General features: G+C 38.5%; 1 protein-coding gene across 23 annotated transcripts in view; it reads right to left on the bottom strand.

Moving 5' to 3' along the window:
* RAB27A (RAB27A, member RAS oncogene family) overlaps positions 1–26,904 on the bottom strand; it is an 82,585-nt gene that overhangs the window by 13,041 nt on the left and 42,640 nt on the right. For 10 of the 23 annotated variants that reach the window (XM_081510259.1, XM_081510258.1, XM_081510261.1 and 7 more), the window contains 3 exons: positions 9,355–9,529; positions 4,214–4,299; positions 2,572–2,675 (listed from right to left, as the gene is read on the bottom strand). In XM_081510259.1, the coding sequence (XP_081366385.1) occupies positions 2,572–2,675; positions 4,214–4,299; positions 9,355–9,507 (343 nt within the window). In that variant the 5' untranslated portion in view covers positions 9,508–9,529. Of the gene's footprint in view, positions 1–2,571; positions 2,676–4,213; positions 4,300–9,354; positions 9,530–9,735; positions 9,951–11,068; positions 11,223–16,014; positions 16,208–20,078; positions 20,223–26,904 lie in introns of those variants that run through there. The other 13 variants (XM_081510265.1, XM_081510267.1, XM_081510264.1 and 10 more) reach the window with 6 other exon arrangements.

Genomic DNA, 26,904 nt, shown 5'->3' with positions numbered 1-26,904 from the left:
GAATCCCCATGGACAGAGGAGCCTGGTGGGCTGTAGTCCATGGGGTTGCAAAGAGTCGGAAATGACTCAGCGACTAAGCACAGCACAGGATATATAAAGTAGATAATAAGAGTCTGCTGTATAGCACAGGGAACTCGACTCAATATTCTGTAATGGCCTATATGGAGAAAGAATCTTTAAAAAAAAAAAAGAACAGATACATGTATAACTGATTCATTTTTCTGTACACTTGAAACTAATACAACATTGTAAATCAACTACATTTTAATAAAAATTTTTTTAAAAGAGGAGAGAAAAAAATTTAATTCAATAAAGTTACCACAGAAAATTTCATGGGGGCCATATTTTGTCAGATTTTAAAGAGTAAATTGAACTCTAAATTTTTAAGACAATGGGAGTGAGTATGGAGAGGGCTTTTCAGACAGGGGGATTAATAGGAATAAAAATATAAAGGAAAAAATATGTTCAAAATATACTTATTGGGCTCTTGTCCCACTTATGTGAGGCTACAGAAGAACAGTTTAGAAATATAGGCTACTTTGGAGTTTCCCTATAAAACATGCTGCCTGTGGGCACACCTGGCTCATCCTCAAAGAAAGGTGACCCCCAAAAGAAGGAATGAATGATCCCCTTAATATTCAAACTACTAACAGGAAGAGGAAAATTAAAATATATATATAACTAACAAATTTTTATTCCTAATTAAGATTTATTATTACTACCTCTGACACTGAATCTTTCTGACAGTGAATACTTTACACTGAAGATGTGAAATCTCCAATATGTATGTTTTCTTTGCCTAACTGGGCAATAAGAATTCTTTTACACTATAAGGAAAACACAAAATAATACACAGAATTTCACATGATTTTATTCTTCACGTAACTAGCCATGAAGCCCAAATGGACAAGATTTACCTTGTCCAGAGTTTCGGTTTCTCCCAGTGAAAAATAGGTGGGCTGATGCTCTTCCTGTGCTAAGATTCTATGAGCCCATCTCTAACAACAATCCTTGCTGCTGCTGCTGCTGCTGCTAAGTCGCTTCAGTTGTGCCCGACTCTGTGCGACCCCATAGATGGCAGCCCACCAGGCTCTCCCATTCCTGGGATTCTCCAGGCAAGAACACTGGAGTGAGTTGCCATTTCCTTCTCCAATGCATGAAAGTGAAAAGTGAAAGTGAAGTCGCTCAGTCGTGTCTGACTCTTCGCGACTCCATGGACTGCAGCCTACCAGGCTCTTCTGTCCATGGGATTTTCCAGGCAAGAGTACTGGAGTGGGGTGCCATTGTCTTCTCCGAACAACAATCCTTAGAAAGTGCTAAAGAAAGCCCCAGAATTGTTCCCAGTGACAAAAAGTAGAGGATGATGAGCAAGGAACGAGGATAAGAGATTAGAAATAGTCACTGCCATTGAGCCAAAAGGGTGTGTCACTCAGACAGGCATTTAACAAAGTGAAGCCCAATAAGCATGACTCACCTGGAGAACCTATATTTAAAGTATTAAATAGCTGTTCAACTCTTAGTGATTAACTTAGTTCAGAAAGAGCATAAAAAGCCATTGAATACCCCCGTCCCCAAAAAGGCCACTGAATCAAAAGCCAAAAGCTCCATGTCCTTGGGCAAGCCTATTACTCCATAAGGCTAAGCATCTTTATCCTAAAATGAGGATACACCACCTCCCTGGATCTCCTCATGGGGGGAACATGGGGACTGGACACAAACTATGTGAAAATGCTTTGAAAACCACAAGGCATTCAACAATTATTTAAAAACTCATTTTTAAAAACAAGGTTTTCTACTATAAAAATCACAGCCCATTACCCTTTCATAACACTGAAACTATAAGAAATTTTTATGTAGCAGGGGTTTATAAATAAGTTTTCATTCCAAAGATTTGGCTGTTGGAAATTTAACATCACAGGCCTCCCCAGTAGGTTCTCTATGATTCCACCAATACAACCAACAGAGGAAAATGTACATTTGGTCAAGTAGCAGGATTCTAAATGACTACTAACGAATCACGTAAGCTATCAAGCTGTCTCCAAAGAGCCAAAATGCAGGTTCATGTATACTGTGCTGGGGACCACTCTGGCCAAGGCAGTTCTAGAAGTTTCTATGACAAGATCCTCCTGGCAAGTGCTCTGGCCCTTTAAATACAGAAGACACCTTGAGACAGGGTTAGGATCCATTAATTTTTCAAAAGGGTCGATGTACTACGTGTTTTGAACCCTGGGATGTTATCAGATTTGATAGCACTTCTCTAGGCTTCTATCTCCTCATCTATAAAATGGGGATCAGAGTCCTCTTTGTGGAAAAGACTGGTGAAGAGATTACACAGAAAACACTCCATGGATCTAGAGTGCAAGATGCACTCAACAAATGGAGGTTAGCATGACCAGGGAAAGCAGAGGGCTTCAGTTATCTTTGCTCCTGAACTAAGAGCCATGTTCCTTTAAATAGCATTTTAAACAGCATTAGGAGCTCTTACAAAACAACTTACAAAAGAAGTAGAATATAAGAGAGATTTTGTTTCAGGGAGTGGGAAGCAACAGGCAGGGAGACAATACTACTTACTTATCCAGTTTCTGACATTGAGAAAACTCTGCTCATTTGTCAGATCAAAAAGCAGAAGAAACCCCATAGCATCTCTGAAGAAGGCAGTTGTCAAGCTACGAAACCTGGGAACATAAAAGCAGATTGGTCACCTAAACCACAGCCCTACTCTTTGAAACATAAAGCCACCAGCAGTCCCCTCAAGCCTTTTAAAACAGTTCATCAATAACAAGTCAGATGTTTAACAACATGCCACTGTTTCTACTAACTTCACATTATACATGCACACTATGTATAGATCTTCCTTGCACAAGGTTTACTGAATTACACTATTATATAATAGATAGTTTCAACAGTGTAAAATTATGTACATAATCAATGACACTGAGTATCTTAAAAATATAGTAAATAGGTATTTAGAACAAGAAAAAATATTTGAAAACATATACAGACTTCCTAAAATGCCAACAGTTATTGGAATTTTAAAATAAAAACAATTTTTTTTAAAATTTAACAAATTAGATGATGATATTCCAAATGTGTATAATACAGTTATTTATCTAACTGGTAGACATTTATGTGTTAATAAGCCATGTCATTTGAAAAACCAGCCTTCTGGACAGGAATGGCAAGAACTAGCTCACGATCTCTTTGTCTCAGCCAAGAATTTACTGTACAACTAAAAGTTAAATAGGCCAAAAGCAATGGCGCTTGCTGTGTATGTGTCTTTCCTGTCCTGTGAAAGCCTGACTTGATTTAACATCACAATGTGTTCCATGCATGACCTTTTAATTTCAGTCTCTACAGAAATCCCTTATCCCTGAGAACCATTTCTTTGGCTTTAGGGTGATGGTAATCAGACTCAATTTCCCCTTTCTTTGTACCCTCTCCACCAAGGATTTGGGCTTCCCATGTGGCCCAGTGGTAAAGAATCTGCCTGCCAATGCAAAAGATGCAGCTTCGACCCCTGGGTGGTAAAGATCCCCTGACATAGGAAATGGCAACCTGCTCCAATATTCTTGACTGGAAAATCCCTTGGACAGAGGAGCCTGGTGGGCCACAGCCCATGGGGTCACAAAGAGTTGGACACAACTGAGCACACACATGCATGCATGCACCAAGGATTTATCCTGCCATCTCCTTGCCTCTCTCCCTCTCGTAGTAGGTTTTCTCTCATTTTGCCTTTATGCAAAGCCTGCAACTGACAGGCATAGGCTCCAGAGAAGAAAATACTGGTTAAGAATTTGTCCTTTAATTAGCTATTTTAAGTGTTCTCAAATATTTCTAATCCATGTTTTTACAAAAAGAGTACTCATCTTTCAGAGATATGTACCAAAATAGTTACAAAAGGAACAGTTTGCTATTTGGAATTTGCTTCAAAATAATTGTGGTTATTACAGGTTTTTAAAAAGGGGGAGAAAAAGAAAGAAGTCCATAAGTAAAAGCATCGATTTTTAAAAGGATTCATTTTCCCTTTGACCTTGTATGAAATAAAGCCACTATTGTCATTTCAGACTGATAAATTTCCTGCTAATTTGGCAGCATGGCTTATCCAGGTGCACATCAACTAATCAGGTGGCCTTTTCCTGCTCAGGTCACTGTGTGAAGAGTGCAGTTGTTTTTCCCCTTTATTGCAGAGAGCACATGACTGAAGATCTCATACCTCTCTTGTCCAGCTGTGTCCCATAACTGCAGGTGGATTCTCTGACCTCTGCCAACAGCTCCATCTGGCCCATTGGCTCTGTACACCTAAAATGACAAAATGAAAAAGAAAAGAGAACTTCTGAGACTGGTGATCTCTTCTCACTTACCTATTCAGTATAACTCCCCTAGGTATCTAAACTTCTAAAGAAAATTCCATCTGGAATACAATCTTATTTGTATTTTATTTCAAATAATTGTCTCTGGATAGCACAATAATTTGTATTAAATGATGTAAGCACATTTTTTGTTGTTCAGTCGCTCAGTTGTGTCTGACTCTTTGCCACCCCATAGACTGCAGCATGCCAGGGTTCCCTGTCCGTCACTATCTCCTGGAGTTTGGTTAAACTCATATCCATTGAATCGATGATGCTATCCAATCATCTCATCCTCTGTTGCCCCTTTCTCTGCTGCCCTCAATCTTTCACAGAATCAGGGTCTTTTCCATTGAATTGGCTCTTCTTTATAATGTGTGAGCACATTATATATCTTTATAAATATATTAAAGAATATACAAGTAATATATTATTTGAGGGGGAAAGGGAGAGACATAAAGAGGCAGAAAAAATACTTCTGGAAATAATAGCCAAAAACTTCCAAAATCTGATGAAAAATATTCATGTGCATATTCAAGAAAGTCAATGAACTTCAAGAAGTATAAACTTTCTGATATTGACTAGACATATCACCAAACTGTCAAAAATCAAAAGACAGAATTTTTAAAGCAGCAAGAGAAAAGTGATTCAATACATATACAGGATCTCAATAAGACTAAGAGCTGATTTATCATTAAAAAACAAATAAATAAAAATGGAGGCCAAAAGGCAGTAGGACAATAAAAAGTTCTGAAAGGAAAAAGACTACCAACCGAGAATCCTATATCCAGCAAAGCTATCCTTCAAATTAAAAGGGAAATTAAAACATCCTCCGATAAACAAAAACATAAAACGCATTGTTAGCAGAACTGCCCTGCAAGAAATAACAAAGACAGAGCTTCAGGCTGAGATGAAAAGACACTAGGCAGTAATTCAAATTCACACAAAGAAATAAAGAGCACCAGTAAAGGTAACTACATGGGTCAATACAAAAGACAATATAAATGGTTTTTCATAACTCTTTCCTGTATCTGATTAAAACACAATTTCATAAAGCAATAATTATAAACTCATGTTGATAGGTACACAGTGGATAAAGATGCAATATGTATACAATTTGTATGACAATAACAGTGAAAAGTAATGGGCAGGAAATGGAGCCATATAAGAGCAGAGTATGGCATTGAAATTAAGTGGGATTAATCCAAACTAGACTGTTAAAACTTAAGATGACAAATTTAATCCTCAGGGGAACTATTAAGAAAACAATTCAAAAAATAAAAAGTGAGAAGGGAATTTAAATGGTATACTAGAAAATGTCTATATAACACAAAATAAAGAGGGTGCAAAGAAGTAACAGAACAAAAAAAGATAAGACATACAGAAAATAAGTAGCAAAATGGCAGACATAAATCCTACTTTGCTAGTAATTATATTGAATGTAAATGGATTGAAGATTCCAAGTGAAAGGCAAGGGTTAGCAGCTTAGATTTAAAGATGTGATCCAACTATATGCTGTCTACAAAAGACATACTTTAGATTCAAAGACACAAAAGGTTGTTAGGAAAAGAATGAAAAAAATACAATGTCATGCAAACAATAACCAAAAGAGAGCTGGAGTTATACTAACATGAGACAAAATAGACTTGAAGACAAAAAGAGACAAAAAAAAAAAAGGATATTTTATAATGATAAAAGGGCCATGTAGTTACCTTTAAGAATACATACAGATAAAATGAAAGAAATAAACAATTTGACAATATTTATAAACTTAAATACTCTTTTGATAATAGATAAAACAAGCAAGCAGATGAACAAGGAGACAGAAAAGCTGCAGAACACTCTAAGTCAACTAGACATAACATAGACGTCTGCAGAAGACTTCACCCAACAACTGCAAAATACACATTCTTCTCAAGCACGTATTCTCAAGGATAGACCTTATGTTAGGTCATAAAACAAGTCTTGACAAGTTTAAGAGACTAAATTCATACAAAATATGTTTTCTAACCATACTGTGGTTTAAAAAAAAGATTAGAAATCATTTACAGAAAGGAATTTGGGAAATTTATGAGTATGTGGAAAGAAGAAACACAATGGAAACTACAAAGCATTTTTAGATGAATGAAAAGCACAACATACAAAAAGTAGCTTCACTGCTAAAGTAGCTTCAGAGGCAAATATACAGCAGTAAACACCTATATTAAACACAAGAAAGATCTCAAATCAATAACTTAAACTTCAACCTTAAAACACTAGAAAAATAAAAGTAAACTAAATCCAAAGTAAGCAGAAGGAAAGAATAATAAAGATTAGAGTGGAAAGAAATTACCTTTTCTTCGAAAAGCTCAAGAAAATTGATAAACCTTTAGTGAGACTAAGAACAAAAATAGGAGATTCAAATTCTTAAAATCAGAAATGAAAGAAAGGACAACACTACCAACTTTAAATACATAAGAAGGTTATAAAGGAATAGTATGAACAACTGTATGCCAAAAAATTGGATAGCTTAGAAGAAATGGAGAAATTCCTAGACACAAACAACTGAAACTAACTCAAGAAAAAATAGAAAACCTAAAGAGACATACAGCCAGTAAGAAGATTGAATTCATAATAAAAATAACTTCCCACAAAGAAAACACCAGGCCCAAATGTCTTCATTAGTGAATCTTACCAAATGTTTAGAGAAGAATTAACATCAATCCTTCCCAAACTCTTCCAAAATACAGAAAAGAAGGAAATACTTCCCACTTCATTCTATGAGGGCTTTATTATCCTGATAACCAAAAACAAAGCTATGAGGGGGAAAAAAACTATAGACTAATATCCATTCTGAATACAGACACCAAAATACTAGCAAACAGAATCCAACAACATATAAAAAGGATTATATACTATGACTGAGTGGAATTTATCATAAGAACAAGGTTGGGTTAACATACAAAAACCAATCAATATCGATTTGTAATGGAACAGAACAGTTCTAGAATAAAGGACCAAAACCACACAATCATCTCAACAGATACAGAAAAAGCACTTGAAACAATCCAACACCTTTCATAATAAAAAAATGCTCAACAATTAGGAATAGAAGATAACATCCTGGACCTGAAGAATACCATTTATGAAAAACTCACAGCTTCAGTTATACTTAATGGCGACCAAATGTTTTCTTCTTAAAATCAAAGACAAGACGAAGATGTTCTCGTTCAACATTTCTACTCACCGTTTTACTGAGGCACTCATCAGGACAATTAGGCAAAAAAAAAAAAAAAAAAGAAAGCATATCCAACTTGTAAAGGAAGAAGTATAACAGAAGATAGGAAGATCTTGTATATTGGAAATCCTAAGGAATAAACACACACAGACACTCTCTATACAGGAACACATGCAGGTTATATTAGAAACAATAAACAAGTTCAGTAGTGTTCCAGTATACAAGCTCAACTTACAAAATAAATTGTATTTATATACAATGGCAAAGAACAATTCAAAAATAAAATTAAGAAAACAATTTAATTTACAGTAACATAAAAAGATTAAGATACTTAGGAATAAATTTAATTTAAAAAGTATAAAATACATTTGGGAAGCTACAAAATATTGTTGAAAGAAATTAAAGAAGATCTAAATGGCAAAAAATTCCATGTTCACAAATCAGAAGACTTAATATTGTTAAGATATGAATGCTTCCTAGGTGGCACAGTGGTAAAGAATCTGCCTGCCAATGCAGGAGATGTGGGTTCAATCCCTGGGTCAGGCAGATCCCTTGGAGTTGGAAATGGCAACCCACTTCAGTATTCTTGCCTGGAAAATTCCATGGACAGAGGAACCTGGTGGACTATATAGGCCATGGGGCCACAAAGAGTCTGATACAACTGAGCACACATGCACTCCCCAAATTATTCTACAGATTCAGTGCAATCCCTACCAGAATTTCAGCTGGTTTCTTTGTAGAAATTAATAAGCTGACCCTAAAATTTATTTGAAATTGCAAGCATCCCAAAATAATCATAAAAAAGACAAAGGTATAAAATAGGCTGCAAGTATATATTGTACAACACAGGGAATATAGCCAATATTTTATAATAACTATAAATGGAATATAAACTTAAAAAATTGTAAATCACTATATGGTACACCTTAAAACTTACACAATACTGTATATCAACTATACCTTAATTTAAAAATAATTTAAAAAAAGAAAACAGTGGTAGTAGAAAAAAAAGGCTTCTGGTAGTGGAATAAAAGACATAGGGTGGATCAGAAAGAATGAATTCTTCTGTCCTTGAAGCCAGAAACTCTGCATATTTCCCAAGTAGAATATGCTCCACCAAAGGGTCTTTGTCCTTAGTCTTCCTGACTACTTGGTGACCTGCTTTATGGGAATGGTTGCTTTTTTTAGTAAGAAATGAATTTCCTGGACACATCAACCTCCTGACTTCCTCTCTACCCCCAGAATAACTTGTCTTTCTGTCCTTTAAAAAAAAATAAACACAGTTGTTAAAAAGAACCTCTTCTCTTATTCTGCAGAACCCTACTGTTCCCTTGGTTACCTCCTGGATCCATATGCACAGTCATTCCCACCCGTACTTCAACCTCACACTCCTGGTGGGGTCAATGAGTTCTGCCACCTAATGAATGGGACTGCTGAGGCCTTAATTAAGAGAAAAGCCATTAAAATGAGCAGGGTGGTTTGCAAGCTTCATAATAAAGGTAGACAAATAACTTTTTAGAATTCAGAAGGAAGATACCAGCCAGAAGTGTATCAAGGAAATTTTTTAAAAATCTTCACTTTTACTTTATTTCACCTGCTTGGTTTTATATGAAGTGTCCTCAGCTACAGCCTTTAATCACATTGCTCAGACTGAACATAATACATTTTCATATGTACCCTTTAATTTTAGATTCCAACCTTTGTCCTCCTAATTCCTATGAAGTAAACAAAACAGACAGGCAAAGGTTGACTCAGAGATTATATTTTTATATGGAAGGATGCAGAACTTACCACTCTCTTTTCCCTGAAATCAATGCCGACGGTTGTGATGAATTTGGAGTTAAATTTACCATCGGTGTACTGATAAAGCACACTGGTCTTCCCTACTCCCGAGTCTCCCAGAGCTAAAAACTTGATGAGGTAATCATAGTCTCCATCAGACATAATGAAGAACTCAATGGGTCACCTGAAAAATACAAACAAATGCATATTTACCAAAAACTCATTAGAAAATATTAGAATCCTCTGCTAATAAAGTGACTTCTTTTAATATCCAGTTTAACAAGTACTCCTACATAACACCTATATGCCTAAGGGTTCTGTGAAGAGAGGGTTAGATATTACTCACTGTCCCAAGGACTTAATCATTTGCTAGATAAGATGCTACTGAACTGAGCTGTGCTGAGAATGAAAATCAAGAAGATAATGGTCACTATCTTATACACAGATCATGTAGAACAAAAGTTAACAAAACAAAGGAAGAAAGAAGATGTTTGTTGTTGTTTAGTCGCTAAGTTGTGTCTGACTCTTTTTGGACCCCAGGAACTGTATAGCCTGCCAGGCTCCTCCTCCACGGGATTTCCCAGGCAAGAATACTGGAGTAAACTGTCATTTCCTTCTCCAAACAGAATGTTACAGGAATAATAATAATTCTTAGAGTGCAAGTGGTTCCGACTGTACCTCCTTTTTCAAAGTCTCCTAGTGCTATATCCTTGGCTTTTCTCTTGGACATCTAGGCAATTTCATTTATCCTATGCATTTTCACATGTCATTACAGTTCCTTCAAAGATAAAGCCAAAAAAACTTGGTTTGCAGCTTCCTCACATGTTATTATTGTCAGCTACTACATATTAAACCAGATCTTTCTGGAATATCACTGCTCACTTGAGAACTGAGTTCCACCATAAAAGGCTCATTTACCTACACTTGCCTTGATAGTCTATAGGAAATGCTACCAATTCAGCTCTTCAGCACTGGGCAAAACAAGTCTACCTTTGAGAAGAAATATTCTTGTTTTTACAGCAAGACCTAACCATGGTTACTTTTTATCTTTCACAATCAGCACTTTTCAAGATTTATTTTTAATCCTTTAAATAGATTCAAACCATTCAAAATATTAATCTGACTGGAAACACAGTCTATCTTCAGGGAAAGCTTACTTCTTTTTATCCTCCCATTTCTAATACCAATAAATCCTCTTGAAAATCAGAAAAGCAATCATCCTGTTATCACTGACAATGCTCTCTGCCCATTCAACATACACATTTACCTATCCACATACACATCGTAAGTCCTGCATTCGACTCTGCTGGTTTGGGGGACCTTCCCCATGGTTAAGAATCACCTTCCAATGCAGGGGATGCAGGTTTGATCCCTGGTGGGCGAACTAAGATCCCACATGCTGCCAGGCAACTAAGCCCATGTGCTGCAACTAGAGAAGCCCCTGCACGCCACAACTAGAGAAAGCCCACATGTGGCCAAGAGCCCATGCACTGCAATGAAGGCTCAGTGCAGCCAAAATAAAGAAAAAAAAAATTCTGCTCATTTTCCACTCATTGTCCCCTTTTCATCCAGTCAGCTCCTATCCAGAAACTTTACCACAACTCTCAATGCTTCCTATAGGATTATTCCTATAGATCCATAATATTAATAAAAGCTCAGGCAAGGACATTCACTGACTTTTCAAGGTTGCCTCCCCTAGCCCATCCTCAATTTGGTGACTCACCTTATGCTCAAAAATCCTGAATCCTGATTCCCCAGAGCTGCTGCAGTGACCTCTGCAGAGTGCCTCAGTGCAGAGCTACGACCTCGCATTCAGATATGGCTGGTCAGTCACTAAGGGCAAAGCCTCTCCAAACATTCAGCACTCTGTTTGCACACTGTAAAGAGTGACACAGTGCAGATGATGGCTTTCCATTTACAGCTTCTGTACTCACAGGTGCAGGGTGCCAGTATTAATGGTGTGCAACAGAACACTTCTCCAGAAGATGACCACTTGGGTACAAATAAAAGACTAGCATGTCTCATCACAGCATCTCACTGGCTCCTAAGTTATTCATAAATAAGAGATAAGAATTGAAAACTAGGTCCAGATAACAGTGAATCATTTTCGGTGTGTGGGGGGGGTTCCCCTCCAAATAAATGAGAAAGCAGAAAGCAACTCCAAACTCTGAAAGGGGAGTGATGTAAGAAGTTTCTGCAGCTACCTTGTTTCCTCTTTATTTTTATTTTAAAAAAAAAGTTGGTCATTTCTATGAATATGTTTTTGTATCATTTTAGGTACAGGAGAAAATATTGGCATCAATGGCACATTCTTCTAGAACTCTCTAAACCTACTTAAATGGAATTCAAAGACAGATGAACGTATCTTTAGGGCCCCCAAATTTAAAGTGTTTAGTTATCATGGGTGAAGAATTACACACCTAAGTCTATAAATGGTCTTCGTAGGTTTTGTTTTCTATTCATGGTAACAGCAATACATAACAGTCTGTTTGAAACCAAACCATCATAAAAGAAGTGTTAGCAAATGAAATACCACAACTGATGGTATAGACACCACTGATGATATTAATCATACTTTATATTCTTCAGACTACACCTTTAGATAATTATCTGCCTTGTTGACCTGAAAATAAATGTTCAGACCTTCCATTTCCTGGGTTGTTTGCTAAAGAATAAAACAGAACCCAGAGAGTTTAACTCATTTGCACAGTCTAGAACAAATGTCTCCTAACTTCAAGTCCAATGTCTATTCTACCCCAAGCTTTGTGGCCATTACTCAAATTTTTACAAATGCATGTTGGACTTAGAAGTGATCGGGTATGGGGGACTTTCCTGGTGGTTCAGTGGTTAAGAATCTGCCTTGCAATGCTGGGGATGTGGATCTAATTCCTGGACAGGGAACTAAGATCCCACATGCCACGGAGCTACTGAACCCAGGTGCCACAACTAGAGAATCTGTGTGCCGCAATGAAAGATCCTACTTTACCATGATTAAGACCTGACAAAGCCAAATAAATAAATAATTTTTTTTTTTAAGTGGCCAGGTTTGGTATCATACAAGGTAGCCTAACAGGAAACACATGACTTCTGAAGTCAAGCAGAGCTAGACTGATTGTACGTCTCCCACCTACTGGCTACTCAGATGTTTTTCAGCCTTGGATTTTCAGGTTTTCATTCTATGAAAAAGAAGATAATGTACACTACTTCACCCCATTGTTCTATGGATTGAATGAGACGCTCTTTGTGGAGTGCCCAGCACAATGCTTGGCAGATGCTGGGTACTCAGTAAATGCTGGCTCACGCTCTTCTCCCCACTCTGGACAGGTCAGACGGGGCTCTGAAGACCTAGAAGAATTTCTGAAATAGCCTCTGGGCAGCTTGAAACATGCATTTCTGACACAAAAGACTGCTGACTGGCTCAGAGTAGTTCACTAAGTCAGCAAAGATGACCCTCTTTTTTGGCTAAATCTAACTGTTTTCAATTAATTTTAAGTAGATATGTCATTTTCGACCAGGCTAAAATCAGGTTTAAACTACATAAAACACTCCAATACATTCTAACCAATTCATACTTGTTCAAAAGAACCTCAATGGTTCATTCTGGTTGAGAATGAAAGAGTTAAGTTCAAAGACATTCTACCTACAAAACCATTTCTGATTGATCTAAAGCCACTTTGGCTAAAACCACACGTGTCTAACCATTTAGGTCTGGTTTCAAGAGCTCAAATAGGCTTCAGGCTGGTTTTAGCTAGCTCAAATAAGCTCTCACTTGGACAAGCAGGTTCTGACTGACTCACATGAGGTTTGATTGGTTCAGAATAAATTTTACTGAATCAAGTTAGCGCTGACCAATTAAATCTATCTCCAACTGGGCCACAGTTGCTCTAATTTTATCAAAACACTTGTAACTAGTTCAAGGTAAAAACTGGTTCAAAACAGTCCAAGTTGAGACTTCCCTGGTGGTCCAAAGGCTAAGATTCAGTGTTCCTTATGCAGGGGTCCTGGATTTGATCCCTAGTCAGTGAACAGGGGGCTTCCCTTGTGGCTCAGCCGGTAAAGAATCCACCTGCAATGTGGAAAACCTGGGTTTGATCCCTGGGTTGGGAAGATCCCCGGGTTGGGAAGATCCCCTGGAGAAGGGAAAGGCTACCCACTCCAGTATTCTGGCCTGGAGAATTCAATGGACTATCAGTCCATGGGGTCATAAAGAGTCGGACACAACTGAGCAACTTTCACTTTCACTTTCAGGGAACTAGATCCCACACGCCACAACTAAGAGTTTGCTTGCCACAACGAAGACTGAAGATCCCATGTGTTGCAACTAAGACCTGGTGCAGCCAAAAAATAAATATTAAAAAAAAAAAAGTCCAAGTTGACTGATCAGATGGTCAGTTTAAGACTAAAAATGTAAAATTATAATCAGAAGCACCAAAAGCAATGGCTTGGTGTTTTAAACTTATGCCAAATCAATAAACTTAAAATTTATTTATAATCACCTCAGTTGTAGACAACCTCTACTCAAAAATGTATCTCCACCACAGTATAGTATCTTTCTACAACTGAACAGTTTGTCCGCGTTGGAGTACAGTATGCTGGTTGGGAGAAGGGACACTGTCCGAGGAGAAAACGATAAACAATAGGAAAAGGCATGATGAGTGACACCGGCCTCTTGGGTTGAGAACTCACCTCCTGACTTATCTCAAGGATCTGGCAGCAAAACATCGATCTGTGATCCAACAATAAAATATAAATTTCAGTTGGGCGGAACATTCAGCAAACTGGGAGGCTATTTAGAGTTTGTCCTAAATTGGACACAATAACCAGGCTGGTCTGGGTTAACAGAGACCAGAATTCTAAACAGTAAGGAAGCTGCAAGGAAATAAAAGGTTTCAGGGAACAAGCAGGTCTTCAAATTGTTAACAGAGATTTTTCAGGGTTTTGGCAGGGTATTGATGGTGATAATTTTCTTATATGAGATTCTGGTAGGTCTTCACATAGAACCATCTTCGTATGAAAAATTACTTTTGTTTCTTATTTTTGTTACTCAAGTCCTGAGTGGTGTCTCTGGAGCCTATTCTTCAGGGGAAGAAAATATTCTACTCCTCAATTATGGAAATAATGAATTACTTTTATGTTGGCATTTTAGAGCACAAAGGGGAACAGAGTGAAATACACAATGCAGAATTTGGGGCACCCAAACAACACGTTGTGCACAGTTTCCAGCAAGTACTCCAACCTACTGATCCTTGGGAAGCCAGTTCATCAAGGCCTCCCAATTGCATTGCTCTTACTAAAAACATGTCAGATGCCCACATGTCAAGCACTTTGCATGCATTAGGGCAAACCCCTCATCACATCCCTAAAGACACACATCATACATACTTCCTCCCTAGGAAAAATCTCAGTGCCATTCTATCGTGAATGCCACAATGAAAGGATGAATAAGTGGGTCTTGGGCAGTCTATCACATGTCAACGTGGGCTCAATTTCAACGTATTGTTGAGAGACAGAAAAAAGTGGAGGTTAGGAGCATGGACACTAGAACTGAATCACCCACATGTGAATTCAGTCATGTCACTTTAGAAAATTTAATGTCTTTTGCCTCAGGGTCTCCATTTTAAAAATGGGAATGATATCCTATTTTATTAATACTATTATGTATATGCTTTGTTATTTTAACTTTTTTATAAGTAGGGTGTATCTTATATTTCACAGTTTTACAACCTATGACAACTTGCAATTGTTAGTAAATAAAATGGCACTAGAAATACAGTTGTGTGAAAACCTCTCAATAGCATCTTCTAGTAAAATCAAGATACAGCATCAACACATTTATATTTGATGAAGCACAATAGCAAATCTATCTCAAACGTCTGTTGTAAGGATTGAGTTAGTGTATACATATAAAGTTTGGAATAGTGCTTGGCACACAATAACTGTCATTAGCATCATAACCTAGCAGTCTACTTCTAAAGGGTCAATACCCAGGCAATCTTCCTTCTTAGAAATCTAAAAAAATAACTGAATCCCTAAAGTAAAAATAAGACTCTATGGAGAGCATTTGAACATAAGGTCACTTCTTTAAACACAATGCCTCCTGGAGGAAGTAGCATCTAAACCTCAAGGAAATATCTTCTATTAATAAAAGTCAAGAACGCCCTCAATTTTGGATAGGCAAAAGACTTTCTTATCCAGCTCACTTCTTTCTTTCCTCCTTACACAAATATTTTTTCAAAGTGCTCTCCACCCTCACTCTCATCAGAGTAACAATAGAAGGCAAGGAACACCCACTTCTTCAACAAGTACCATGTGGTGACAAATGCCTGGTAAGAGAAAGTCAATGATCTTCTTCCTTATTTAAAAAATAAAATACATTTTAATTGCTCTTCAGGAAGTAAGATAGAAGAAAATGGTTTAGCTAAAACAAAGGGAAAAGATCTCTCTCTGTGTGCTTCTCTCTCCCTCATACACACACACAACATAGTCCAAATTCTCCATGAAGCTCCCTATTAAACTCAGCCATAGCTTCCGGCCTTAGGATCCCCTATCACAAGGCAGAGTCATTCTAAAGTTATCCCAGATAATCCGGCCAGTTCTTGAAAGCCTGATTTTCCCTCTATCAACCATATTTAGTACAGAGAGTAACAAAGCAGGGAGAGATAATATTACCTGAACCACTACTATATGCCACAAATGGTAGTAGACAGTCATGAATTTTTGTCATCATCCTTAAGGAGAACTTCAAGTCTGTATAAGAGAGGGATGTTTTCTTAATATGGTGGTAAGTAGGTTTGGGTTCAAATTCTGAACCTTGTTGGTGTGACTTGATCCAAGTTCTTCACACTAAGCCTCCATTCTTAAACTACAAAGTAGAAATAACATTACAAACCTCAACTGGGTTACTTTAAGGATGAAATGACATAAACCACAGAAACTTTTAGCACACTGCTTGGTTTGCATTGTGTTCAATAACTGAAATTTCTCTTTATCAACATTATTACTAAAGCATAGCCTCATCACATTCTTATTAGGCAAAGCATGTAATTTTACAACCAGTGCCTGAACCTTCTGAAAAAATTGAAAAATTCAATTTAGGTGCAGTCATGTACGAGGCTTTTAACACAAAAAATACCTTCGCATTTTGATCTAACAGTGAGTTTTAACTGGGTGATTTCAGCACTATCAGAGCTAGAGTGTTCATCATCAAAGCATTTTATAATATACCAAGATCTGAGTAGGGGCAACTTGTGTTTACCAAATGAGCCCTGGCTACCACTGTCTTAGGTCACTGCAATTGCTACACCCTGAAGTGAAACACATTTACTTTCACTGTGAAAGCAAGATATGTACTGCCCAAGACTGGGGCTCCCCATTTCTATAATAGGAGACAGCCTCTGCTCTCTGTGCACATGACCTTCCTCTTCTCAATTTCTGGTCTAGTTTGAATGGGTATGTTTCTGCCCTCCTGAATAGGTTGACAGTGAAATAGATGAAATTATAAACAAAGAGCTTATCTTGTTTGTGCAAAGATCTTAGGTAGGGACTTCCCTGGTGGTCTGGTGGCTAAGATTCTGAGCTCCTAATGCAGGGAGCCAAGGTTCAATTCCTGGTCAGGGAACTAGATCCCACATGTGGCAACTAAGACAGAATGCAGCCAAATAAATAAAAGTAAATATTAAAAATATTAAAAGAAAAAAAAGATTCCATGTGCCATAATGAAGATCAAAGATCCCATGTGCTATAACTAAGACTTGCTGCAAACAAATAATTATTCTTTTCAAGAAGATTTTAGGTAGAGAGAAGTTAAGTAGAAATGTAATGGCTTTGAAAAACAGACAGAAATAGGCATCTCTTTCTTCCTTGTCTCCTTATTGAAAGATGAGTTTGGCTTTATCCAAATTCAGAATATTAGATTATAAGTACATTACATATTCACCTATAACCTATGATTTGTAAATGGATTCTTCTCAATATAGTGTTTTGTAGTAATATCATATGTCCACCATTGATAGTGAAAAGACAGGCATGTGACTAAAAACTGACAGAATCTAAATTTACCTATCTTAATATTTATACATGTGCCTGTTACATAGGAATATTCCATTTTCCCTATTTAAACAAAGTGAAAAGACTAACTTCTAGCAGATGATGATATCTAAATGCCATTTAGATAATATCTAAAGTGCCAAATTATTAAAAGAAAAAACAGAATTATCTACAAACACTGTTGAATTAAATATATATTCCCAAATATTGCCAGGACATCCAAATATATCATGTGTAAAAGCATCCTTCAGATATTTGCAATTCTTTATGAGTATTAAAGAGAAGGTCCAGAATAAAGAAAAAATGAACAGTCCCAACCCAAGAGTTGACCTACTATTTCTGAGATGTTACCATCACCTCTGTAGGTAACCAACATAAACCAGTAGACCAATAATTCAAGCAACTAAAAAAAGAAGAGGCACTAGAATGCTTCATGGAAGTAGAAAATGTTCTTCTGGAAGACCACTGTCAACAACTCAAATGAGATACTGGCTTTTTTGTTTTTTTAAGGTATAGAGATCATTGATTCATTTATTCCAAAGACATTATTTGTTGTCCACACCTCTTTTAGGATCAGAATATGAATGTTTACAGAAATTTATGAAAAGTAAACACTGGGTGTTGTATTACTCAGTTTGTGACAAGTACATCTTGTTTTATAGACATAGGGCAACAGGAATAAAGGTGTACTACAGAATCTGTCACTTGTAAAATATAGGCAATACCATGGTAATAGGAGTGGCTGTTTGGTTTGCTGAGTAATATCTCAAATAATGTGTAAGTATCCCCATAATGGTCACAACCACATGTCCTGTCAATGCAATGTCTCACCCATGGCTAAACATGCTTCTTAAAGACACCATGAAGCAAGGAAGACTCCAAGAATTACATAGAAGTGCAATACCTATGTGGAGAAGGCAATGGCACCCCACTCCAGTACTCTTGCCTGGAAAATCCCATGGACGGAGGAGCCTGGTAGGCTATAGTCCATGGGGTCGCTAAGAGTCAGATACGACTGAGCAACTTCACTTTCACTTTTCCCTTTCATGCACTGGAGAAGGAAATGGCAACCCACTCCAGTATTCTTGCCTGGAGAATCCTAGGGACAGCGGAGCCTGGTGGGCTGCCGTCTATAGGGTCGCACAGAGTCGGACACGACTTAGCAGCAGCAGCAGCAGCAGCAATACCTATGAAGTCTACTCCCTCGAAGACAATGAAACACAGGTGTTGGAGTCAAGGTCTCCTAAATTCAAACAACAGGACACCACTACCCACCTGTGTAAAGTGAGTAGCAAAATGCATGATGGAAATCAATATATCATAGCTCTTCTAATGACTACAACAGATTAAGGTTTGAAAACTGATATTATGACATTAAGACTGGTGTTTTTTCCATGATATCTTAAGAGAGACACTGAACCTAATAAAGCTCCCAAAGAATGGAGTAAAAATATTTTCTGAAAATAGAAAAGGAGGAGTGACCTAAGCTTGGTTCGTTTCAGTCGCTCAGTCATGTCCGACTCTTTGCAACCCCATGGACTGCAGCACACCAGGCTTCCCTGTCCATCACCAACTCCCAGAGTTTACTCAAACTCATGTCCACTGAGTCGGTGATGCCATCCAACCATCTCATCCTCTGTCGTCCCCTTCTCCTCCTGCCTTCGATCTTTCCCAGCACCAGGGTCGTTTCAAATGAGTCAGTTCTTTGCATCAGGTGGCCAAAGTATTGGAGTTTCAGCTTAAGCATCAGTCCTTCCAATGAGTATTCAGGATTGGAGAAGGGAATGGCAAACCACTTCAGTATTCTTGCCTTGAGAACCCCATGAACAGTATGAAAAGACCTAAGCTACCTGGAAGGCAGTATATCTGCAAGACTAACTGATTCATAGAGGAAATTCTGCTATTAAGTTTTGAAGAGGTAGAAGTGAAGAGTTGTTGGCTATGCCAGAGTGATGCCAAACTCCCAGGACCAAGACTCAAAGACGGAAATATGAGGAGTGAGCATGCTGCTACCAAAGCCAGGACTGGAAGGATTACAAATGAAGTAGCACTTGAAAGACCTGAAACTGAAGAATGCATTTCCAAGGTTGCAAAACAGAGAATACCCTTCCATTTATGACTGAGAAACAGAGTTGAGGATTCTGCCAAGTCTGGTCCTCCTGGAATGTGGGAGGGTTGGAAGGCCTTTGGCCAACACAACCTGGCTGTCCATGTGCATCTCCCCTGCCTCAAAGCTTTTCATGTGAGGTAACAAGAGGAAGATGCTAATTTCTCAGAGGAAATACACCCAATCAAGAAGAGAATCACCTCACTTTGTGATGGAGCAACGATGCTTCTTTCACTCCAAGAAAATTTTAGGATGAAAAAAAATTGTGAATTAAAAGAATCCAGACCTGTTGAAGACGACTGTCCAAACAATAAAAACAACAGGGTAAATATCCCTGAGTTGTCAGTAGCTGGGGAAGAGAGGGTTTCTTCATCATTGCCTTTTTAAAAAACTATGACAAAAGTTCTATATTTATTCACCCTGTAGAGAAACTATGTCCAGAGTATACCACCGCCCTGCCTTTCTAGACTCAGTCATTTGCATACTAGGACATCATCGTCACTGTTGTTTTCTAAATGTGATTTTTTACAGTGTACTGTAACATTTCTCTGACTTCTTAATCAAAGGGCACAGACTGTACCTCATCTTTTCTGTGATGAGATGCACTGTGCCCCAGTGGCTCAGTGGTAAAGAATCCACCTGCCAAGGCAGGAGATGCGGATTCAATCCCTGGGTCGGAAGATCCCCTGGAGGAGGAAATGGCAATCCACTCCAGTATTCTTGCCTGGAAAATTCCAAGAACAGAAGAGTCTGGTGGGCTACAGTCCATGGGGTCACAAAGAGTTGGACACAACTGAGCACACACACACTGTATGTAACTGCATACTTTCAGGAACTGTGAATGGTGAGGGCTCCTATTACACACACCCTATTGAGGTGAAGCATTGGTATGGTACACAGATACTCATAAAGGTCACTAAGATGCACTGGGTATGTCTTTACTTCTCCATCATTCTGCCAACCCCATAGCCTTGCCTGTGCTGACCACATCAGAGCACAGCTGTTCTCTACCCCAGGGATATGCTTCTCAGATGCAGGCTGGCTTATGAAAGCACATCATCTCTTCACAGGTGGTTTTCTTTTTCATAGTCTCCTATCCACCCTGTGATTCCCTCCTGTTGGGTTCTAACAGTCCCACTTCTATTCATTCTCGTGAGTCATGACCCCTCTGGCCTCTCTCCTTTTCTGGCTTTCCTGTCCCTCATCTCCAGGTAATCGTCCTAAACTTCAGCTTGTGCGAGCAAAAACTGACCTTACACCAACAACGCCAGTCATTGAATACTGGTGCTCTCCTTATAACGGTGAGCGGCTACCTCAATTTTAAGGTATTGGACCTTCCTTCATGCGCTACTCTGTCTTCAGGGACGTCTGCTTTTCCAATAAGGGAAGGAGTTTTCCTCCAGCTAAGTCTGGGAACAGGGCCATTTCTGAAACCCAAGTGCTTCTTCATGGTGCCAGCTTGGGTTTTATCATATATTGATGAAAATATAGCATACAGACACAAGTTGATCATGAGTTTAAAACACTATTGTCTGTAAATATTCTACCATATGTTAACTTAGTTCTTTTAAAAACAGTAAAATAGACTCAGAAAAAAAAAAAAATCAAACTATTTCCTGATGTTTTAGCAGCACCAGACAACAGTACTAGGATTCTTAGCCTCTCTCGTTTGGGGTCAATAAGCTCTAAACAGCCAGTTACAGGTCTTTCTAGTCCCCGTCAGATCCACTCTCGCTCTGTTAATATATTTACAACACATATTTAGCTGCTCCCTACATAGCATATTCTTTAACAGCTAAATCAAAAGAAAAAAAAAAAAAAGAAACTCACCTATGGCCCAGGTCCAGTGGGATATACTTCTTGTTGATTCTCAAGAAGTCTTGCCCAGTTCCACCTATTCAGTACGCAGTCTTAGCAAGGGACTGTTTGCATTTCTATCAACAGCTGTGTATAGACTAGGGTGTGCCTTGAGTTTACTTATGCAAAAGAGGACAGAAGTACTTGCAGTCATCCAGCCTATTTCTAAATCAGCCTGTCAGATCACTGTTGGCTTTTTTGTGATTTTTGTTGTTGTCTTCTCATTTTATTATCTTTGAGTCAGTAAATGTGGTCTGCTTAATATCAAATTGGGGGGGTGGTTGTTAAGTATGAAAATAATCTGTATTCCCTGTTTGTTGAATGCAGAATTAGATGTGTGCTAGTTCAAGCTAGTTAGTTGCATTTTTCAATCTGATATACCCTTGTTTATGTTTTCCTACTTCACCTGTTAGGTTCCAAGGAAATAATGCATCTTATTTTAGAAAATTAAGCACAAGACAATGTCTTAAAGGAGATGAAAATAACACATCATAAAAGAACAAGGCACTGCAGCCCTTATGAGAGGCCTCAAGTCTGTGGGATCTCAAGTCTTCTGTGATCCATGGAGGTGCTTTAAGAGTCTATAAACTCTTATTCAAATGCCCTTTTTCCTCTTTATTATTATTTTTTTAACTGGAATAAAAATCTACAGACAAATCAGTTATAATCCACACTCAGAGATCTCCAAACTGCTCACTGACACTGCCTGGCAAAGTTATTTGCTAGACTAGTGCACATTACAACCCTCTCAATTAATGGTACATTTATGAAAGAATTCCAGATACTATTCCAAATACTACATAGTATTTGGTATTCTTGTAAATGTGTCATTAATTGAGAAGGTTGTATTGAGAAGGTTGTAATGCATACTAGTCTTTCCTTATTTTCTTTCATTTTTAAAAATCTGGAGTGAATTCACATGTCCACTCTTGTGAGAGTACTTAAGAAAGTATGAGTGAGCCACACTCAGTAAGTGACAGCAAGGCTCAGGCATGTCTGTTCAGCACACAGTGGCTTTTTTCCTGTTAGGACAGTCAATTGAGCAATAAGGAACGAACACAGTATGTTGCATTCTAACATTTTATTACAGATCACTACAGAGATGATTTTATGTTTGGAGAGCTTCTTGTCTGACTTAGGGCAGTTTTAAGTTTGGGTTACTTTTTGTCCATAGCAGGTCAGTGTCTTCACAGCCAGCTGGATGCTCTGGCACTCAGGCTCAGAAAAACTATCTAACATCGCTGCCGCAGATCCTTCACTCCCTCAGAAAACTGCTCTTGTCCAGCTGGTTGCAAACTTTCTTTGGCAAGTTTCTTCAAATGAAATCTTACCTGGCACTCTAACATATAAAACAGGTGAATTTAGAACCACTCTGGTAAAAGAAGTGAAGGTCCTAACATGAGCTCCACTGTACACATGTGGAAAACCAGTCTGGAAAGCTCAACCTCAAATGGCTCTGAATCATCTCATTTGCCTTCAACTTTGTACCCAACACTTTCTTTCTCCCTAAACACCTCAGACTGACAGCTCATTACAAGGTCTGCTAGGCTTTTTCATTCAACATCTCCTCACGATGCCATCTCTCAAATCTTGCTCACTTAACCACAACCTTAGGACTCGTCTTATCTGGGAGCGAAAATCTGGAATGTATTGAAAGACCCTGGTAAGAATTCCAAGAAGGGCTACCTGGAGCTTCAGAGAATAAGGAAAGAGTCTTGAAAACAATGATCATTGAGTCACTCAAAGGGAAAGGAGAGCTGTGGATCTAAGGCGGAATAGTCCAGGGAAAATCTAGACCAAACTGGCCAGAGATGAACCAAGCAGTAGCATCCTCCTTGAGACAGAAAACCAGTGTACTTGCAAAATGGAACTACTGGAAGGATGTTTATAACCAGCTACACTGTTGATTTTTTTCCTAAAGGGCATTGCAAAGTACAGCCATATTATTCTTGATGTACTCAACAACCTAAGCTTGGGCAGAACCCTCAGAAGTCAAGATATGCTTTGAAGAACAAAATGAAATGATATAGCAAACTTACTATATGATACAGCAAAATAACTGAGAATATATTATTTTGCGCTGTATCATAAGCCACTTTGTATTAAAGTACAGCAGAGACTAACAGAGCAGACGGGAGAAAAACTTAAGATCCTCTCCACTAACTTGACTTTTTCCATAAATTCAGAAGGAATTACTAGTATTGTATTTTCTCCACAGGACCCCTTGCCCCAGCTAATGGCTGTATCATGAGGAATGCTACACATGCAAGGACTGCTACTTAGAAACATCGGAAGGTTCCAGGAGAGGAGGAAAGGGCACAGGTAAGATAGGAGCAGAGCAACCCCTAGTGTTCCCTACCCAAGAAGGCAACCTTATATGAAGGTGGCACAGAACCAACTTCAGGTCAGAAGGGGTAAATACAAATGGAGGTCCCAGACAGGTAGACAGAATCACGCCAAAGTTGAACACCAACAAAGTAAGAAGTAGATCACAAAGGGGGGAGAGGTGGCTTATGAATTCGAGGAATTCAGGAGGACACCTACCCATTAACACTGGGAAGATCACTTAGCTCATCAGGAACAATACTTAGAAAAGACCCAGGTAGTAGTTACTTTAACAAAAGCCAGAGAGATTCTTACCTAAGTTAAGGAAATTATTCCACCTATTTGCTCCCTCCTGCTTAACCCATGCAATTTCCAAGCCTCCCTGATCGACCCGAGCAGGTTCCTGCCCTGCACAAATGGAAAGCTCAAGCATTCAGGTTAGAACTTGGTTCCCAAACCTATACCTGTCTATGTCATCAACCAGGTAGTAAGGACACCTATGGGAACCAAGCTCCTATTTTCTTTTTTGCCACATCGCGTAGCATGTGTTAGTTCCCACCTCGAACCTATGCCCCGTTTTGGAAGCTTGGAGTTATAACCACTGGGCCACAAGGGAAGTTCCAAGTTCTATTTTCTGAATGCACCTATTAAAAAGACATTTGAAGGGAGGGGACTAAGAATATAGGGGCCAAAGTCAGTGAGCAAGATGGTCACTCAGAATGAATCTACAGGGCCTTATTAAAAAAAAAAAGAGTGAATAAAGAGACCTCAATATAGGTATGCTAAGGCAAAATAAAAATTCTGTGTTAGCAAGGAAATATGAATCAGCAAGAGAACAAGCCAAGAGGGGAAAGAAAATTACAGACAAGAGGAGCATAAAACACATGAAAGGAACACCATGAGGATGTAAGTATTTGTGCATGAATAACAGATTGACAAGCAACAACTTTAGAAACTTTGAGGGTTTGGAGGAAACTGAAGAAGCATTTAACACTGTACTTCATCTTAATGAGGATAAAATGAGAATCTATATATGAAAGAGGTGACTTCAAAGTAGTAAAAAAGGTTTTATAAGCTACACATGAAAATCATTCTCATAATTCTATAATCATGCTTTAATAAGCCCACTTGTTGAAAGTATAAAGTTAGCCCTCATATGGGCTTCCCTTGTGGCTCATTTGGTAAAGAATCAGAGAGATGGGAATACCAGACCACCTGATCTGCCTCTTGAGAAATCTGTATGGAGGTCAAGAAGCAACAGAACTGGACATGGAACAACAAACTGGTTCCAAATTGGGAAAGTAGTACGTCAAGGATGTATATTGTCACCCTGCTTGTTTAACTTATATGCAGACTACATCATGTGAAATGCTGGGCTGGATGAAGCACAAGCTGGAATCAAGATTGCTGGGAGAAATATCAATAACCTCAGATATGCAGATGACACCACCCTTACGGCAGAAAGCGAAGAAGAACTAAAGAGCCTCTTGATGAAAGTGAAAGAGGAGAGTGAAAAAGTTGGCTCAAAACTCAATATTCAGAAAACTAAGATCATGGCATCCGGTCCCATCACTTCATGGCAAATACATAGGGAAACAGTGGAAACAGTGATGACTTTTATTTTTTCAGGATCCAAAATCACTGCAGATGGTGAAGGCAGTCATGAAATTAAAAGACTCTTGCTCCTTGGAAGAAAAGCTGTGACTAACCTAGATAGCATATTAAAAAGCAGAGACATTACTTTATCAACAAAGGTCCATCTAGTCAAAGCTATAGTTTTTCCAGTAGTCATGTATGGATGTGAGAGTTGGACTACAAAGAAAGCTGACGGTCAAAGAATTGATGCTTTTGAACTGTGGTGTTGGAGAAGACTCTTGAGAGTCCCTTGGACTGCAAGGAGATCCAACCAGTCCATCCTAAAGGAGATCAGTCCTGGATGTTCATTGGAAGCACTGATGCTGAAGCTGAAACTCCAATACTTAGGCCACCTGATGTGAAGAACCAACTCATTTGAAAAGACCCTGATGCTGGAAAGATTGAAGGCGGGAGGAGAAGGGGATGACAGAGGATGAGATGATTGGTTGGCATCACCGACGCGATATACATGAGTTTGAATAGGCTCTGGGAGTTGGTGATGGACAGGGAAGCCTGGCATAGTGCAGTCCATGGGGTCACAAAGAGTCGGACACAACAGAGCAACTGAACTGAACTAGCCCTCACATACCAACAAATTTGATTGCAAAAGTTAGTAAGTTGAGCGTTTTGACCCCAGGAATTATCTTTCCATTAAAATAACGATGTTGTCACTGATATCATTTTAATTTGGAACTTTCCTATTTATTTGTACATCACAGAAAAATACAATTGCTATATAGCTATCAAACACTGAAAATAAACCAAAACTCCTAACAATGATACTGAAATTTTCCTAGAAATGAGTATCACCTTAAAAGCTTATATGCAAATGTTCAAGAAAAGCTTTCCCATATTTACATTTTAGATAGAACATGATAAAGAAAATTATTCTGCATAGAAATTACAATTTTTTATTTGAAATAATTTCCCTTAAGTACTGGTACCTCTAAGCAGTTGAGATACATATAGATTTAGCTCTTATAAAATAGTTCTAAACTGAACATTTCTGACACAGAAAAGAACAGACTAAAGTTCTGTTACTTCTCCTCTAAAAGCTCTTGATCTTGATCTCTGTAGGAGACAGAACTTCACAAAAGAAAATGTGTAGGTTTCTCTGAGGAAACCGGACATTTACCGCGTGTATTCTAATGCAAGAGGCTTCACATCTGGTTCAGATGCAAAATGATTGTTAACTTGGGAGATGCAGTGTGACTTTCCAACCCAAAATCTGGAGCATGTGGTCTGTCAGTGGATTTTTATGACCCTTTTGGGAAAAGGCAGAATTGGAAATACAGTTTAGCTGTCAAAGTACTGGAATTTCTAAAGCACCTCACTAACTTTCAGGGCAATGTGAAAAAAAGAAAGTGAAATGGAGCAGTACCAGAACAGCCACGGCACTGGGCATCACAACACATCTCTGGGCACGGAGGACGCGTGCAGTCATTTGAGTTCCCTTCACTCTGAACATCAGGGCTCGGGACTGAGACCCTACTGACCGCCACAGTAGAGAGAAGGGGAGCGAAGTTGTGTCACCAGCAACAACCTCCTTTACTTATGATCCTTTTCTCACGGCCTCAGTAATTAACAGA

Source organism: Giraffa tippelskirchi, chromosome 7 (genome assembly GCF_054371585.1).
Source record: "Giraffa tippelskirchi isolate mGirTip1 chromosome 7, T2T-mGirTip1v1.2.pri, whole genome shotgun sequence".
NCBI lineage: Eukaryota > Metazoa > Chordata > Mammalia > Artiodactyla > Giraffidae > Giraffa > Giraffa tippelskirchi.
This window is presented reverse-complemented; position numbering and strand designations above follow the sequence as displayed.